A 16,852-nucleotide genomic window follows, 5' to 3' on the forward strand; every position below is an offset into this window, starting at 1 on the left:
GGGTGAACCTGGGCTTCTATGGGAATTTACAAGGGCATATTATCAACCCCTTAACGTTGCTTTAGAGGCCGTTTACTGTCGCTAAAGTGGTGATAATGTTACGCCGTTGTTTGATAATATAGTCCTACATTATTAGCTACGGGAAAATCGCTTGCATGCACCTGTGCACCCAGGGTGCTGTACCCCAACCCCTTCCCCCGCACTGTGCTCAATTGTAGGTCTTGCACACCGAGGCTTCACTGCTCACCTGCCACCACTTATGTGTCCCACGACGTGGTGGTGCAAGCTCCTAGTCTGGGGTATGTTTGTACGGTAGACCAGGTCTCCGGTCGGGGACGGTGTCTTGATACCACGATGGAAGGTGTCAGAATGCCAGGGCATCATTGCGGGGTCAGCTCCCGCTCCGCCCTTCTTGTGGCAATCAATGGAATGTCTGAAAAGGGAAAAATAATTTAATGGTGGAAACGTCTGGAGGTAAATTAAGGTTTATTTCAAGCTTGATAGAAAATAGGAGTTGAGTGCATCCTTCGTTTTTGAAGTACGATCTACCAACTGTTAGTGCTAATCGTGGTTCAAAGAGGAGTTGGCGTGCACGAGAATACACAAGGTTAAATAATATTTTATGCCAACGTTCACATACAAAGGAACAGAGCGCATGCTAGAAGCATAATGTGCGCGTGTAATGCAGTGGCGGGAGCCTGTGTATATGTACACTTAGTAAGGAGCACACTACAGTGTCCTAAAAGCCAACGCTGTGTCTGTAGGGCAGCGCTGCCCGCTGGCTCAGGCCTACAGTACGGTCCAGCTGGTCCTTAAAATTAGACCGATGTGACTGAATGAGGTCAGAGATCACATCATTACGCACGGCAACATCGCTTTTTCGCACGTGCACACTCTGGGTGATGCAACCCACCCCTCCAGCAGAACCGCCCTCAACAGGTGTCTGTAGGGCAGCGCTGCCCGTAGGTTCAGGCCTACCATAGCAGGTCTTTAAAATGAGACAGAGATGTGACTGAATGAGGTTAAAGATCACATCATAACACATGGCAATATCGCATATTCGCACGTGAGCAGTCTGGCTGATGCATCCCATCCCTCCCGCAGCACCGCGCTGAAGAGGTGCCTGTAGGGCAGCGCTGCCTGCTTGCTCAGGCCTACAGTACAGTCCAGCAGGTCTTTAAAATGAGACAGAGATGTGACTGAATGAGGTCAAAGATCACATCATAACACATGGCAATATCGTTTGTTCGGACCTGCGCAGCTAGGCTGAAGCACCCCGCCCCTGTCGCCACAGTGCGCTCAATTGGAGGCCCTGTGCACCCAGGCAGATCTGCTTACCTGCTGTCATTGTTGTGTGAGCAAACACTATGGGCAACAGTGCTCACAATTCAGATGGTGTGTTGATTGCAGGAGAGTGTACACCTCATGGATCCCTTTCGTAGACGACGGGCAGTAGGGCTCACAATTTAGAGCCCGTGTTGATTGCCAGGTTGGAGTTCACCTCATGGATCCATTTCTTTTTTTTATTGCGCATTGTGATATGCGAGGTGGATGCGGCAAATCATTTGAGGTAGTGTGGAAGAAGAGGGACGTGTGGCGTCGTGGTTATCCTATTTATACGTACGCAAAGTGGGCTGGGCTTGCGTACGCCAGGCCAGCATAGGGGTGTGAATAATTATTCCGGGGACTTGAGAGTTGTTCAGTTCCTGCCTGGCCATGAAGTGTACTTATGTGTGTTTCTTTTGTAGTTTTGACCTCGCAGAGTGTGCAATTTAGATTAGTGTAGCATGTGTCGGGACGGCGGAAACTATCGTCAATGAGATGGCATGTGATCTGGGATGTGCAGTCTGCCCGTGGCTGATGATGCTCCTCAGAGCCAGCAATACCCAGGCCGAAAGGCATCGTGCAACACATATTTGTTTTTTGATGGAATGTTTGAGATGCATGGCAATCACACGTGGAAGGCTAATGTACAGAGCATGAATATGATCGTTGTGTGTAGTATAAGATGTGTATACAGGAAAACACTTTCTAAGCAGAAGAGGTGTCTCATCAAACGCTTTAGAGAGAATGAGTAAAATGGGTGGGGTCGTACAACTGTTATAATGGGAAATGTTATGAACCAATCAAATGCTTTTTTTTAAGGTCACATGGCAATCGCGCACCTAGCTCGCAAGGAGGCCGAACCCGACACGATTTTGACAAAATACATTTATCATAATAGAAGTTTATTACAGTTAGAAATATATAAATGTTTAAAATAATTTAGATTTTCGCGTGCTCTCATATACTGTTTAAAGTTATTTAGATATACTTTTGAGACAAAAATAAAATTGGTGTACCCGGCACGATACTATAAGTCTGTGACGTAACACAGGACCTGGCAGCGTGTACTCGTCGAATACGCTACGCGCAGCAGGCGCGACCCCATACGTACATGACGTAACGCGTGGCTTGGTACTGCGTAACCAAAGTAGTACCTGGGGTGACTTCATGCGTATATGATGTTATGCGGGACGCGGTGCCACAAACTCGTCGGATAAGAAATGCGCATCATTTACGAGTTTAGCAATATGGCGGATAGGATTCGTGTGGAGATGGAGCTTGGTACGCTACCGGTATGGGAGTGCAGTTTTCTCCCCCCCAAAAAAATACATATTTTTGGGGGAAGATATAAAACATTACATGATTTTTAAAGTTAAAAGAAGAAGTATAATAGAGTTCCAAAATATTTAAAAATATAATAGAAAAAATATAGGTTTCATAAACATTAAAATATGAAATTAACATTTAAAAAACCTTCGAAATTCACTAAATAAAACCATAGGTTTTACAGACGTTATAGTTAGGAATTAGCATTTAAAAAACCTTAGAAATTCACAAAAAAAAAACATAGGTTTCAGGGACGTTCTAGTTAGTTGAACATTTGACTCGTATAAAACCAGAGAAATTTGCCTGTTCTAGTTAGTTGAGCGAACTATAACTTGCGCGCCCGCAATGCACTGCTGATGATGTCACATATTACATCACTCATGACATCATCCACGTGACAATCTGATGCACATATACTGATGCTCTAATATAAACTTTGATACACCCATTCTAAAATGCTGACTACTATTTTTGAAACCATACACAGAAGAATGCCATATACAACATAGCACCCACTATTTCCTAGGTCTACACACACATCCAGTCACTTATACATGTAGTTACTCATCAATAGAGGACTATAATATGCACTCTTACATCTATACATGTAGTCACACGCTGCCACTCATCGATCGTTACTCACATTCCTAGTCAGTAATGCAAAGAATGAATCACATACCCATTTAATCATGTATACAGTTATACACACCAACTCTGTTATTTCTAGACATACCACATCACTTATTTATACAGATACTAACACATATTTACTGTCTTCTACAATCACTGATAGAAGCAGACACTTATTTATACACCCACTCTTGAAATAACTTAGTCTCACGTATATTCATTTATATACTCCCAACACTCGCATATAGTGGCTTAAAACATGTAGTTAGTCACAGATATACCACAGAGACATTTATTCACTCATAAACACACCCATAGACACACTAACTCACCCATACAGCCCTTTCCAGATGCACTTTTTAATCCATACAACCACTGAATCACCCACTCAGACATCTATGCACAGACTCCTACACCCACCCAACCACACAGACACTCAGGGACCCATACGGCTACTCAGACAACAACAAATCAATAACCTATATAGACACTCATGTAGGTATTCAGCAACCCATGCTGTTGCTTACACACCAATGGCGAGACTAATACAGACTTTTACACAGTTTAGTCACTAACCCATGGATTCAGTAAGACACGTTCAATCACTCACTTATACAGTCAGTCACATACATACTAAATAATTCCTTAGGCCCTTGTAAATGCATTCATTCTTCAATACACCTTGGCATATATATATAAAACATATTTACATTTTATAGAAACACACATTCACTGGATGATGTCATGAGTGATGTCATGAGTGATGTCATGAGTGATGTCATTTGAGATGTCATCAGTGATGTCACTGACCATGTCATCAGTGATGTAATATGTGACATCATCAGCAGTGCATTGCGGGCGCGCGAGTTATAGTTAGCTCAACTAACTATAACAGGCGAATTTTTCTGGTTTTATATGAGTCAAATGTTCAACTAACTATAACGTCCCTGAAACCTATGGTATTTTTAGTGAAAATATATATATATATATATATATATATATATATATATATATATATATATATTCCTCCAAAAGTAAGCTCCTTCCGGAAACACTGGGACCCTTGAGAGGTGGCACACTCACCGGCACAGCGTACCGGCAGTAAACGCAATCCAAAGTCCAACACTGTGTGTGCTCTCAGGATAAATCAAATTCCACGACCTGAAATCTTAGGCAAAAGTGTTTATTTACACTAAATAAACGTTTTTGCCTACGATTTCAGGTCGTGGAATTTGATTTACCCTGAGAGCACACACAGTGTTGGACTTTGGATTTTATATATATATATATATATATATATACACATACACACACACATTGGGTTCAGTATGTTTTAAAAAAAGAAATACCTTATGTGGTGCTCAGAATAAATGTTAATGGCATACATAGTGTACATCGGGGGGTGGTGGGGGGAGGCACAACTGCTGTTGGTCTGTCAATGCAACACAAAATCACAAGTTTCTTGTTTGATAAAATTAAAAATAAGATTCTAAAAAAAAAAGGTTCACGTAATTTGTTTTACTAATCAATTAATAGAGATTACCTGACAATTCCTGCATATTTTTCCGCAGTATTTTTCCTGAAGATTTTGCTTGCCTGCAGTAGGTGAAATCTCCGGATGAAATACCACAGACCCTTTACCAGTTCCATCGGAATTCTTAAGCTGCTTAAAATGAGGGGCGTAGTCTAAGATACAGTTTACTGACCGCATCGGCTTTGTCACATGCAATTTGTAAACCTCGAGCAGTTAAGCAAATTGTGGTAATTTTATATCCACTTTCACCCAAAGAAGATAGGAGTACAAGGCATCTCTTCTCTAAACGTGTCAAATTCATATTAGTTGTTCAGTGCAAAAATGGAACAATGACTTCCTAAAGTCACACCTGCCTTATTTTCAGTAGCAGGCCAACACAATGTTCATATTCTAAAAAATTGAGGTAGTTCAGTTAGATGACAATCACAATTTAAGGAGCTTAGAAGCAAAACAAACTATGATTTTCATAAAGCATTATAGCCTTCTGCTGAGGGGTACTGCAGTTATTAAAGGCCCTTTCTCTTAATTACTTGCCTGAGCTGTTGGAGATCTTCAATATATGGTACAGTTTGAGGCATATGGGTTATAGGGCTATGCAAACGTGTCACCCACAGAAGGTACGATGGTATGAATTATGCAGGGATAAACAGAAATCCAAACATTGGAACACTGAAGCCAATAGTCTATACCGGCAATTATTGGCACTCGCTGAGTGCATTGTTTGCAGTGGTGCTCCCAACATACAAATGTGCTCATTAAACCACTAATGCTTAAAAGTCTCTCCTTACCATAGAGAAAAGTGAAATTCTTAATTTGTGAAAAGTGGTACAGGGTGTGCCAATTGATGAACCAATGTGAAATATTAGAAAAATGTGTGTGGCTGAATGTGAGAGGTTGACACAAGTCAATCCTTTTGATCAATACAATACCAGTGTGCTTGGTCCCATCATGCCTGAGATGTGTAGGTCAGAACCCATTTCAATAACCAAGTGAACCCGACTGATGAGCCCTAAAAAGCGTGAAACCAGTCTAGGGTAGCTTGTGTTTCTGTTCGGAAAGGATCTGACCTGGCAGTTCGGGCTGGACTGTTATACTTAAGCAAGGTCAAGACCGATCTGCATATGGCTGGGTCCAAACTGAGGTGGCATAGTGAGCAAAATATCGACGGATTGGGATGCGACTTGAATAATTATTTACCAATGGCTGAGATTAGTTCAAGCATTCCTATATCACTTTTTTTCATTACATGTTAGACATTGCAATTCCAGCAATTATTTCCTTTGTGAGAGTGTATGCCACTACTTCTTTCATTCTGCCATGTCGGTGGGTACTTTTGGTTTAGATCCAGAGTCCATCGTCTAGCTCCGTATCTGTGTTAGATGTTCCTTGCCTGGGGAAATTCATTTATACATATTTGATGTTAAGCTGTGCCAGAGTGTTGCTGTGTTGTGCCTGAACACAGAACCACTTACAAGTGAGGGGACACATATTTTTCTTTAGTTCCCCTATTTGACCTTCAATTTTAGAGCAGCTACATACAAGGCCAGGATGATCATTTTCTCTGTGGTGAAACTATGCATCTTGCCCCCTGCCAACACAGGGCAAGTACTGTAAGACAGCTTGGTGCGGCTGCTGAGATCATTGTCAGAGCTGCAGATGTGCCCCTTCTGGAGCTGTTTGCATCTTCCAGAGTTCTGTAATATGATGTCCATGGCAAAGCTGCTTTTGTATGTGCTGCTTTCTTGACATTCTGCCTTATTGCTTTATTTTAGCGATGCTGCAAGTATTCTGCGTGTCTTGATAGCAGGTTTTAGGTGTTGCTGGCGTCTCCTCAGCTGGTATATTTGCTTGAGTTGTATTTCACATGGTCTTGGATGGGTGTGGAATGGCTGAAGGTGATTTTCTGTTAGATTGCTGAGTTCTTATGTTTTAAGTTTTGAAAGATTAATGCATGTGAAACCTGAATTTTGGGCTTGTTAGATTGCAGCCATTGAGTCTAGACCAGAAGAAGCTGCTGTTAATCCTAGAAAATCAGTCTTCTCCTGGTTTCATTGTATCTAGTTGTGAAGCAGCCAGTTGTCCAAGACATGTGTATATATAGCCAAATGTGAATACTACTCCTATCCAGATTTTGAAGTTACATGTGTGATCAGGGCACTCAAATGTGTGGAATCCTATTAGCAAATAAGAGAAAGAATGTACTTAATTCATCTAACTGTTGCCGAGTTTTATGGACTGAATCCATTTCCAATTATTTGATCACTGTTCACATGAATACACCAACTTCAGGATGGGCAGAAATACGTGCTAAAATTGTCCACAGCCACATTATAAGGGAACCTGTGCACGCGCCTTCACTTTCACAACTGCCCCATTCTATAACAAATATAATGTGGATTTTGTCGTACCCAACTCACAATTCCAGAATAGTAGCTGCCGTTTTCTGTGTTTATTGTATTTGAACAACAGTATTCAGTGTGTTTTAAAAATGTAGACAAGCCATTATTTATTTGAGTTACAATGTGCTATCTGTTGCCAAGGCCGCTTCGTAAAAACGTCAATATTCACCCAGTGTTAAGCTGCATTTTTTGTCTGTAAAGTTAGTTCAGATGTTAAGACTGTGTTTCGCCACATAAGCAATCTTTTGTAAACCTACACCCCAGTCATTCAATAATTATTTTCGTTTCAAGGCAATAACCGTTATTTTAGTAAGCCTAGCCTAGTGTGGCTACTGAAAAGACTTATAATACCCTATTGTGTGTATTATGTTATGTTTTTGTATCTATAGAAAATGGTAATAGGAATGAGCTAGAGATGTGGACTAATTAGGGTCTACAGAGTAGATGTAGCTCATTCTCCCATTGATTCATCGATATCTATTGATCTGTTTTTCACTAATCCAGTCTCATTTTTTCCTTTCTAGGTCTTTTTGAACGATGAAGATCTTATTAACAAAAAACTACCAAAAGAACTTCTTCTGAGGTACCTCTTCATAATTTGAATCCAATTTACAGTTTGTTCTTAGCTTGTCAACTTATATTTTTTAATGATGGTCTTACCTTGCGTTTACTGTCTGGAAAAGTGTGCACATCCACCAATCTACTGGATAACCAACATGGAAATCATTTTTTGCACTATATCAGACATTGGTTCAGCAGGAAACTTCAGGATAGTGACAGGTGCCTTTTTTGTCTGCTATTCAATTGGTTCCTTATTTTCCTTGACATACCTTGATTTGTATTTTTCATGGTGTATTTTTTTTTTTAATTGTTTAGTACTATTTTTAAGAACAGTGAACTAATCCCAGGCAGCTATGCCCTATAATATTTTGTCCTGGTCGACTGGGTTGCCGGTCCAGCAATGTTGAGTATTCTACAGGAGTGTCACCATGTCGAACTAGTTTATATGTAGTTTTAGGATACAATGCAGCTTGGGATACACATACAGGTACAATGCAAAGAATAAAATGTTTTTATTGAAGACTTTTCTGTTTTAGATCAACAGGCTCCTTTGGATTTAAGTAGCGTAATGTCTGGATACCTTCTGATTTAAGCACTTAATACATATCTGCACTTGGAATATTTCAGGCTACTATGGACCTGATTACGACTTTGGTGGTACTACACACTCTAAATACTGTGTGTGGCACCGGCAAACCACCACCACCAGTAGGCCCGCCGTGCTCGGAATCAGGCCCTATGTCTGTCTGCCATACTTGCAGAATTCATTCACTCTATATCAAATTATGTTTGGGCCCATCTGAGCGTCGGTCTTTGGGTAATCATCCTTTACTTCTGTACATTTGATCAATACTCATTTATCAGAAATATCCTTGTAAGCTTTTTCCCCAGTCATTGTTGGCATGAAGTGCCAGTAGTTTGTATCTTTTTTTCTGGTTAGTCCTGTGCCTGTGGAAATGTGCATGTGTGTTTGATCAAGGGAGTGAGAGGGTGCGGGGTTGCTAAACAATTTCTTCTAACCACCCATATTTCTAAGATTAAACATGCCAAGCCAAACTTGGTAATGCAATTGGTGCTCCCAGCCTCTGTCTTCCTTTGATGCTAAGTATTTCTTAGGCCTTTTGCTTTTGCAGTTTTTTCAATTTGGTTCCCCGCTTTTGGGATATGAGGCATGTCCTGAGTCTTATGAAGCCACTTTGGTGTATCTTCTAGAGACCAATGTGCCAATAAATCCTGGTTACCTGCCAACTCACTGAATTTCAAGTTGTTAATTATTGCTTGTAGTATAATCTCAGTTTTGCAGTCCACCTTTTGCTCTCTGTAGACCTCGTGTTGTACTTATTTATCAAACCGAGATAGGTGTGGCCACACACTCTTTTTTTTATTATGCAGTTGCAGAGAGCGAATGAAGAATCTGCAATGCACAATATGCTGTGCATGCCATGCACCTGCTTTCAGTGGACTGGCATCTCCTAACACTTTCTAAGATTTTGTAGGTAAATGGGCTCCTCTGTATGTTGAAATGAGCCTTTTTAGAGGCCCACCGGTGCATGGGTTCACCCTTATCTGTCAACGGGTCCTTAAACCAACAAAGAGATTGGCACTGAAGCTGGAATTCAAAGAACAAGTTTATTCACTCATGAGTGAGACCACATCCATACAACACCCTCAAGTGTTCCAGGAGGTAGTGACTTGAATACACAGACCATGAGCCTTTTATACTGAGTTTTCTGCACTGGTAAGCATGTAGTTACAAATAGAAGGTACAAACATACACAGCAATAGTTACAGCCACTAATGGGCAGATGATTAATCACTTAGTCAACAAAGTGGGAGGGGGAACAGAACTGCTTACATCAGTAGGATATGATAGACAGTTACATTCTCAAACAGGTGCATTCTAGCAGCTACAGGCCTTTCTCAGCTCATACATTGCTTGAGCTTAGAATAGAAGGAGTTAACTAAAGCTCTGCTGGCCTGGTTCTCTGGCTCTAAAGCAGCTCTGCTGACCTGGTTCTCTCCCTCTAAAGCAGCTCTGCTGACCTGGTTTCTCTGGCTCTAGAGCAGCTCTGCTGACCTAGTTCTTAGGCTCTAGAGCAGCTCTGCTGACCTGGTTCTCTGGCTCTACAACAGTTCTGCTGACCTGGTTTTCTGCACTCACGATGCACGCACCCGACTTCGCGAAAATATATTTAAAAATAATATACATTTATTATAAGTACAAATCTATTATTTTTATGAATATCTTACATAATCTCTTGCCCTAATATGTATATTAAAGACACATACATATCCTTTTGGAACAAAAATGTATTTTGTGGGAGTCGCGCGCCCCAGCACGTATATGATATCACGCGGGACCCACACCCGCGCAAACATCTCGTGCCGTAATGCGCATGTGTCGCAAATGTGCTGGAGCAGGAGTCGCGGACTGGTCGCATACCAATCGCACACATCACGTGATATTAAATGTATATGATGTAACTGAAAAACACGCAGCTGTCGCACACCATACGCGGATCCTTCATGACTTTTCTAAAATGGCCGCTAGAATGCGCGCACTCACCGTGATGTGTACGCTTTGAGTGCACGACTGAAAAAAATTGGAATTTTTTTTTAAAGAAAATAATATAAATATATTAAAATAAAAAATGAAAACAAGAAAATTAATCAATATTTCAGTTTTAATTGTTTTTTGAAATTTTCTGAAAAATGTATAATGTTATTTAATGAATAACATATTTATAAATAAACAGTTAAAAAACTAGAAAATCAGTACAAAAAAAATAGGTATAACTACTATCACACTTAAAAATTAGCATTTAAAAAACCTTTGAAATTCACAGAAAAAAACATAGGTTTCAGGGGTGTTATAGTTAGCTGGCCATTTCACTCGTACAAAACTATAGAAATTTCTCCATTATAGTTAGTTCTGCTAACTATAACTCGCGCGCCCGCAATGCACTGCTGATGTCACATATTGCATCATTCATGACATGGTCAGTGGCATCACTGATGACATCACTGATGACATCTCAAATGACATCACTGATGACATCATCCATGTGACAATCTGATACACCTCGTCATACACTAGTATAACCTTTCATCACTCACTGTAAAATACAGAGTACCATATTTGAAACCATTGACACACCAATACCAGTTACTACATACCCACTCACTGATTCCTAAGTCTACAAACACAACTACCCATTGAACAACAGAATCATTCATACATGCAGTCACTAATTAATAGAACACTATCAAATGCACTTGTACACATATAGACATTGACACATCAGCAGTCATCTTAGTCGGTTATGCAGTCATCCTACTCACTCATGAAAAAAATGAATCACACTTACATTTACTCACTTACACAATTATACACACACCTCATTTATTCAAACACATAGTAACTCATACCTAATATGTTAAAAAATCACCATTACAATTATACACTCATTCCTATAGTTACTCTCACAATCACTGACTCTTACACATACTTATTTATATACACCAACTCTCACATACAATGCCTTTTATTTTTTTACTTTGTTGAAGATGTACAAATAAAACATATATTCGCTCACCGACACACAAATACACTCACTCACCCGAACAACTGTTTCCACATGCAATCTTAAACCTATACACCTAGTCAATCAACCATTCACACATCTATGCATAGAGTTACACACCCCATCCAACCACACACAAACTCAGTGTCCCATACAAATACTCACCCAACTAATCAATAACTAATATACACACTCATGTAGTTAGTGACCAACTGATGCAGCGTGTTATACAACAACAGAGACAGTGCTGCACACATTCACATAGTTTAGTTACTAATCCATGTATTAAGTGAGACACTTTTAATTACTCACTTAAAAAGACAGTCAGACAGTTACTAAATCCTCCATCCAGACAGTTCTATATCCACTCAATCTTCAATACAGATTGGTATATATATAATACATATTTACATTTCAAACTAAACCACATTCACTGGATGATGTCATCAGTGATGTCATCAGTGATGTCATTTGAGATGTCATTGGTGATGTCACTGACCATGTCATGAATGATGCAATATGTGACATCATCAGCAGTGCATTGCGGGCGCGTGAGTTATAGTTAGCAGAACTAACTATAACAGAGGAATTTCTATGGTTTTGTACGAGTGAAAAGGCCAGCTAACTATAACACCCCTGAAACCTATGTTTTTTTCTGTGAATATATATATATATATATATATATATATATATATATATATATATAACCTACTGGCCGCCAGTAGGTAGATATAGTTAGGACCTATTTTCCATAGGAAATCCGCAACATTCGATTTGGAATAACTTTGGTGCCCATTGACGAATCTTCGCGAAATTGTCAAAACTTTTGGCCAGCTCCGGTCCGCTCCTATCCTGAAAGTCTCGGGATGATTCGTGTAGCGGGGGCTGAGAAAAAAGGGGGGTCCCAAAACGTGTTTACCCCATGCAATTTCCCATAGGACCTTTAGCCGCAGCTACAGCCCGAACTGCTGAACGGAATTACAACAAATTTGGCAGAAAGGTAGACCTTGGTTCAGAGTCGTGCCTTTTGCTTAAATGGTGTAAATCCATTTAGTAGTTCCTGAGAAAATCAAAAGTAAAATCACATATATATCTGGGCGGAGCCTAACCACACATCTCATGGTGAGATCTGATTTGCTGTCAGCACTTCATCCAAGAAGTGTTGGCAGCCATCTTGGGATCAATATACATGATAGCACCTCATTAAAAAGCATTGCAGTTAATAGAAGGTTTTAAGACTTTAGTTACATTATAAATCATTTGTTGATGGTACCATACTCATTTTAGGAATTGTGGTATGTTGTAAGGTGATTTTACCATGTGAAAAAGCCTTCTGCTGGGATCTCATGAATCATGTTTGAGAGAACTATTTTCTGTGCTTTTCCCACAGAGGTTTGGAAGGTGATCTATAAGCTTTACTGAGAGCATATTTTCTGTAAATTCACATTATCTTTCTCAGTCATGTGAGAATGAAGTCTGACATTCTCAGTAAAACATGTACATCCAACAAGGGCAGAGACTGTCAGTTGATTCCTTTGTGTTCTACTGCAGCTTCCCAGAGTGTTCCAGAGAACAACTAGAGCTCTAACAGTCCTACTTATGATAAACGTATGGCACACCTGAAGCCATCTTGATTGGAATAAAGTGGTAACTCTTAAAACATTTAATTTAAAAAGGAACAAGATGAGGGGGTTCATGTTGCCATAGAAAGTATGATTAGTGCTGCAGAAAGAAAAATTAGGGCACATTTTGAGGGACTTCTCAAATCCTCTTCTATTTCATTAAAACATTCTGACATACAGACTGAAACATGCACTTTCAATACCAGCAGCAGACTTCCCTGGTGAGCAGTTGCTTTACTACAGTGATCTAATGAGCAACTAGAGTGCTAACATTCTGAATTTATGGCATATGTGTGACACATCTGAATGCCTTCTTGATGGAACTAAAGTAAACAAGCATTGAAAATGCAATAGGTCTCGCCCTCGTTTAAGTTAAAGCAATTCTGTTTGTAATTAGGTGGCTTTTTAGCTTTGCTTGTATTAGTGTTTTTCAAACTTTCATGTACATAACATGCATATGTATGCATATATGTATATGTATGCATGCATTTATATTTATAAATGCATATGCATATATATGCATATATATATGTGCATATAGAGAGTGGTAGAGAGAGGTAGAGGTGTAGAGATAGAGAGTAGTGGAGAGAGGTAGAGAGTGAGTAGCAGAGTGAGTAGCAGAGAGGGAGTATTAGAGAGTAGTAGAGAGTGAGTAGCAGAGAGTGATTATTAGAGAGTAGTGTAGAGTGAGTAGCAGAGAGAGAGTATTAGAGATTAGTGTAGAGTGAGTAGTGTAGAGTGAGTAGTGTAGAGTGAGTAGTGTAGAGTGAGTAGTGTAGAGTGAGTAGTGTAGAGTGAGTAGTGTAGAGTGAGTAGTGTAGAGTGAGTAGTGTAGAGTGAGTAGTGGAGAGAGAGTAGTGGAGAGAGAGTAGTAGAGAGAGAGTAGTAGAGCATGAGTAGTAGAGAGAGAGTAGTAGAGAGTAGTGGAGTAGTAGAGCATGAGTAGTAGAGAGTGAGTAGTAGAGAAGTAGAGTGAGTAGTAGAGAAGTAGAGAGTGAGTAGTAGAGTGAGTACTAGAGAGTAGTAGAGAGCGAATAGTAAAGAGCAAGTAGTAGAGAGTGTGTAGTAGAGAGAGTGTGTAGTAGAGAGAGTGTGTAGTAGAGAGAGTGTGTAGTAGAGAGAGTGTGTAGTAGAGTGTGTAGTAGAGAGTGTGTAGTAGAGAGTGTGTAGTAGAGAGAGTGTGTAGTAGAGAGAGTGTGTAGTAGAGAGAGTGTGTAGTAGAGAGAGTGTGTAGTAGAGAGAGTGTGTAGTAGAGAGAGTGTGTAGTAGAGAGAGTGTGTAGTAGAGAGAGTGTGTAGTAGAGAGAGTGTGTAGTAGAGAGAGTGTGTAGTAGAGAGAGTGTGTAGTAGAGAGTGTGTAGTAGAGAGTGTGTAGTAGAGAGTAGTTGAGTAGTAGCGAGTAGTAGCGAGTAGTAGCGAGTAGTAGCGAGTAGTAGAGAGTGAGTAGTTGAGTAGTAGAGAGTGAGTAGTTGAGTAGTAGAGTGTGAGTAGTAGAGTGTGAGTAGTAGAGTGTGAGTAGTAGAGTGTGAGTAGTAGAGTGTGAGTAGTAGAGTGTGAGTAGTAGAGTGTGAGTAGTAGAGAGTGAGTAGTAGAGTGAGTACTAGAGTAGTAGAGTGTGTAGTAGAGAGTGTGTAGTAGAGAGTGTAGTAGAGTGTGTAGTAGAGTACTAGAGAGTGTGGTAGAGGTAGTAAAGAGTAGTAGAGCGTGAGTAGTAGAGAGTAGTAGAGAGTGAGTAGTAGAGAGAGTAATAGAGAGTGAGTAGTAGAGAGTAGTAGTAGAGTGTGTAGTAGTATGTAGTAGAAAGTAGTAGAGTGAGAAGTAGAGAGAGTAAGAGTGAGTAGTAGAGTAGTAGAGTGAGTAGTGGAGAGTAGTTGAGAGTGAGTAGTAGAGAGTAGTAGAGTAGTAGAGAGTGAGTAGTAGAGAGTGAGTAGTAGAGAGTGAGTAGTAGAGAGTGAGTAGTAGAGAGTGAGTAGTAGAGAGTGAGTAGTAGAGAGAGAGTAGTAGAGAGAGAGTAGTAGAGAGAGAGTAGTAGAGAGAGAGTGGTAGAGAGAGTTGTAGTAGTAGAGAGTTGTAGTAGAGAGAGTTGTAGTAGAGAGTTGTAGTAGAGAGTTGTAGTAGAGAGAGTTGTAGTAGAGAGAGTAGTAGAGAGAGTAGTAGAGAGTGAGTAGTAGAGAGTGAGTAGTAGAGAGTGAGTAGTAGAGAGTGAGTAGAGAGTAGTAGAGAGTAGTAGAGAGTAGTAGAGAGTTAGTAGTAGAGAGAGTATTAGAGAGTGTGTAGTAGTAGAGAGTGTGTAGTAGTAGAGAGTAGTAGAAAGTGAGAAGTAGAGTAGTAGAGAGAGAGTAGTAGAGAGTGAGTAGTAGAGAGTAGTAGAGAGTGAGTAGTCTAAAGTAGTAGAGAGTGAGTAGTGTAGAGTAGTAGAGAGTGAGTAGTGTAGAGTAGTAGAGAGTGAGTAGTGTAGAGTACTAGAGAGTGAGTAGTAGAGTACTAGAGAGTGAGTAGTAGAGTACTAGAGAGTGAGTAGTAGAGTGAGTACTAGAGAATAGTAGAGAGCGTGTAGTAGAGTGAGTAGTAGTAGAGAGTGAGTAGTAGTAGAGAGTGAGTAGTAGAGAGTGAGTGGTAGAGAGTGAGTAGTAGAGTACTAGAGAGTGAGCGGTAGTGAGTAGTAGAGTGAGTAGTAGAGAGTAGTAGAGTGAGTAGTAGTAGAGAGTGAGTAGTAGTAGAGAGTAGTAGAGTAGTAGAGAGTGAGTGGTAGAGAGTGAGTGGTAGAGAGTGAGTAGTAGAGTAGTAGAGAGTGAGTAGTAGAGAGTGAGTAGTAGAGAGCGAGTAGTAGAGAGCGAGTAGTAGAGAGTAGTAGAGAGTGAGTAGTAGAGAGTGAGTAGTAGAGAGTGAGTAGTAGAGAGTGAGTAGTAGAGAGTGAGTAGTAGAGAGTGAGTCGTAGAGAGTGAGTCGTAGAGAGTGAGTCGTAGAGAGTGAGTCGTAGAGAGTGAGTCGTAGAGAGTGAGTCGTAGTAGAGAGTGAGTCGTAGTAGAGAGTGAGTCGTAGAGAGTGAGTCGTAGAGAGTGAGTCGTAGAGAGTGAGTCGTAGAGAGTGAGTCGTAGAGAGTGAGTCGTAGAGAGTGAGTCGTAGAGAGCGAGTAGTAGAGAGCGAGTAGTAGAGAGCGAGTAGTAGAGAGCGAGTAGTAGAGAGCGAGTAGTAGAGAGCGAGTAGTAGAGTGAGTAGTAGAGTGGAGTAGTAGAGTGGAGTAGTAGAGTGGAGTAGTAGAGTGGAGTAGTAGAGTGGAGTAGTAGAGTGGAGTAGTAGAGTGGAGTAGTAGAGTGGAGTAGTAGAGTGGAGTAGTAGAGTGAGTAGTAGAGTGAGTAGTAGAGAGTGAGTAGTAGAGAGTGAGTAGTAGGGTGAGTAGTAGAGAGTTAGTAGTAGAGTGAGTAGTAGAGTGTTAGTAGTAGAGAGTGTGTAGTAGTAGAGAGTAGTAGAGAGTGTGTAGTAGTAGAGAGTGTGTAGTAGTAGAGAGTGTGTAGTAGTAGAGAGTGTGTAGTAGTAGAGAGTAGTAGAGAGTGTGTAGTAGTAGAGTAGTAGAGAGTGTGTAGTAGAGAATAGTAGCAAGTGAGAAGTAGAGTAGTAGAGAGTGAGAAGTAGAGTAGTAGAGAGAGAGTAGTGTAGAGTAGTAGAGAGTGAGTAGTGTAGAGTAGTAGAGTGAGTAGTGTAGAGTAGTAGAGAGTGAGTAGTGTAGAGTAGTAGAGAGTGAGTAGTGTAGAGTAGTAGAGAGTGAGTAGTGTAGAGTGAGTAGTAGGGTGAGTAGTGTAGAGTGAGTAGTAGGGTGAGTAGTGTAGAGTTAGTAGTAGAGTGAGTAGTAGAGTGAGTAGTAGAGAGTGAG

The 16,852-nt window shown here is 40.5% G+C and overlaps 1 protein-coding gene across 1 annotated transcript in view; it reads left to right on the forward strand.

Moving 5' to 3' along the window:
- FBXL2 (F-box and leucine rich repeat protein 2) overlaps window positions 1–16,852 on the forward strand; it is a 393,398-nt gene that overhangs the window by 65,971 nt on the left and 310,575 nt on the right. The window contains exon 2 of the mRNA XM_085607622.1: window positions 7,740–7,798. Within this exon, the coding sequence (XP_085463748.1) occupies window positions 7,740–7,798 (59 nt within the window). The remainder of the gene's footprint in view (window positions 1–7,739; window positions 7,799–16,852) is intronic.

This window comes from Triturus cristatus, chromosome 5_2 (assembly GCF_964204655.1).
Source record: "Triturus cristatus chromosome 5_2, aTriCri1.1, whole genome shotgun sequence".
NCBI lineage: Eukaryota > Metazoa > Chordata > Amphibia > Caudata > Salamandridae > Triturus > Triturus cristatus.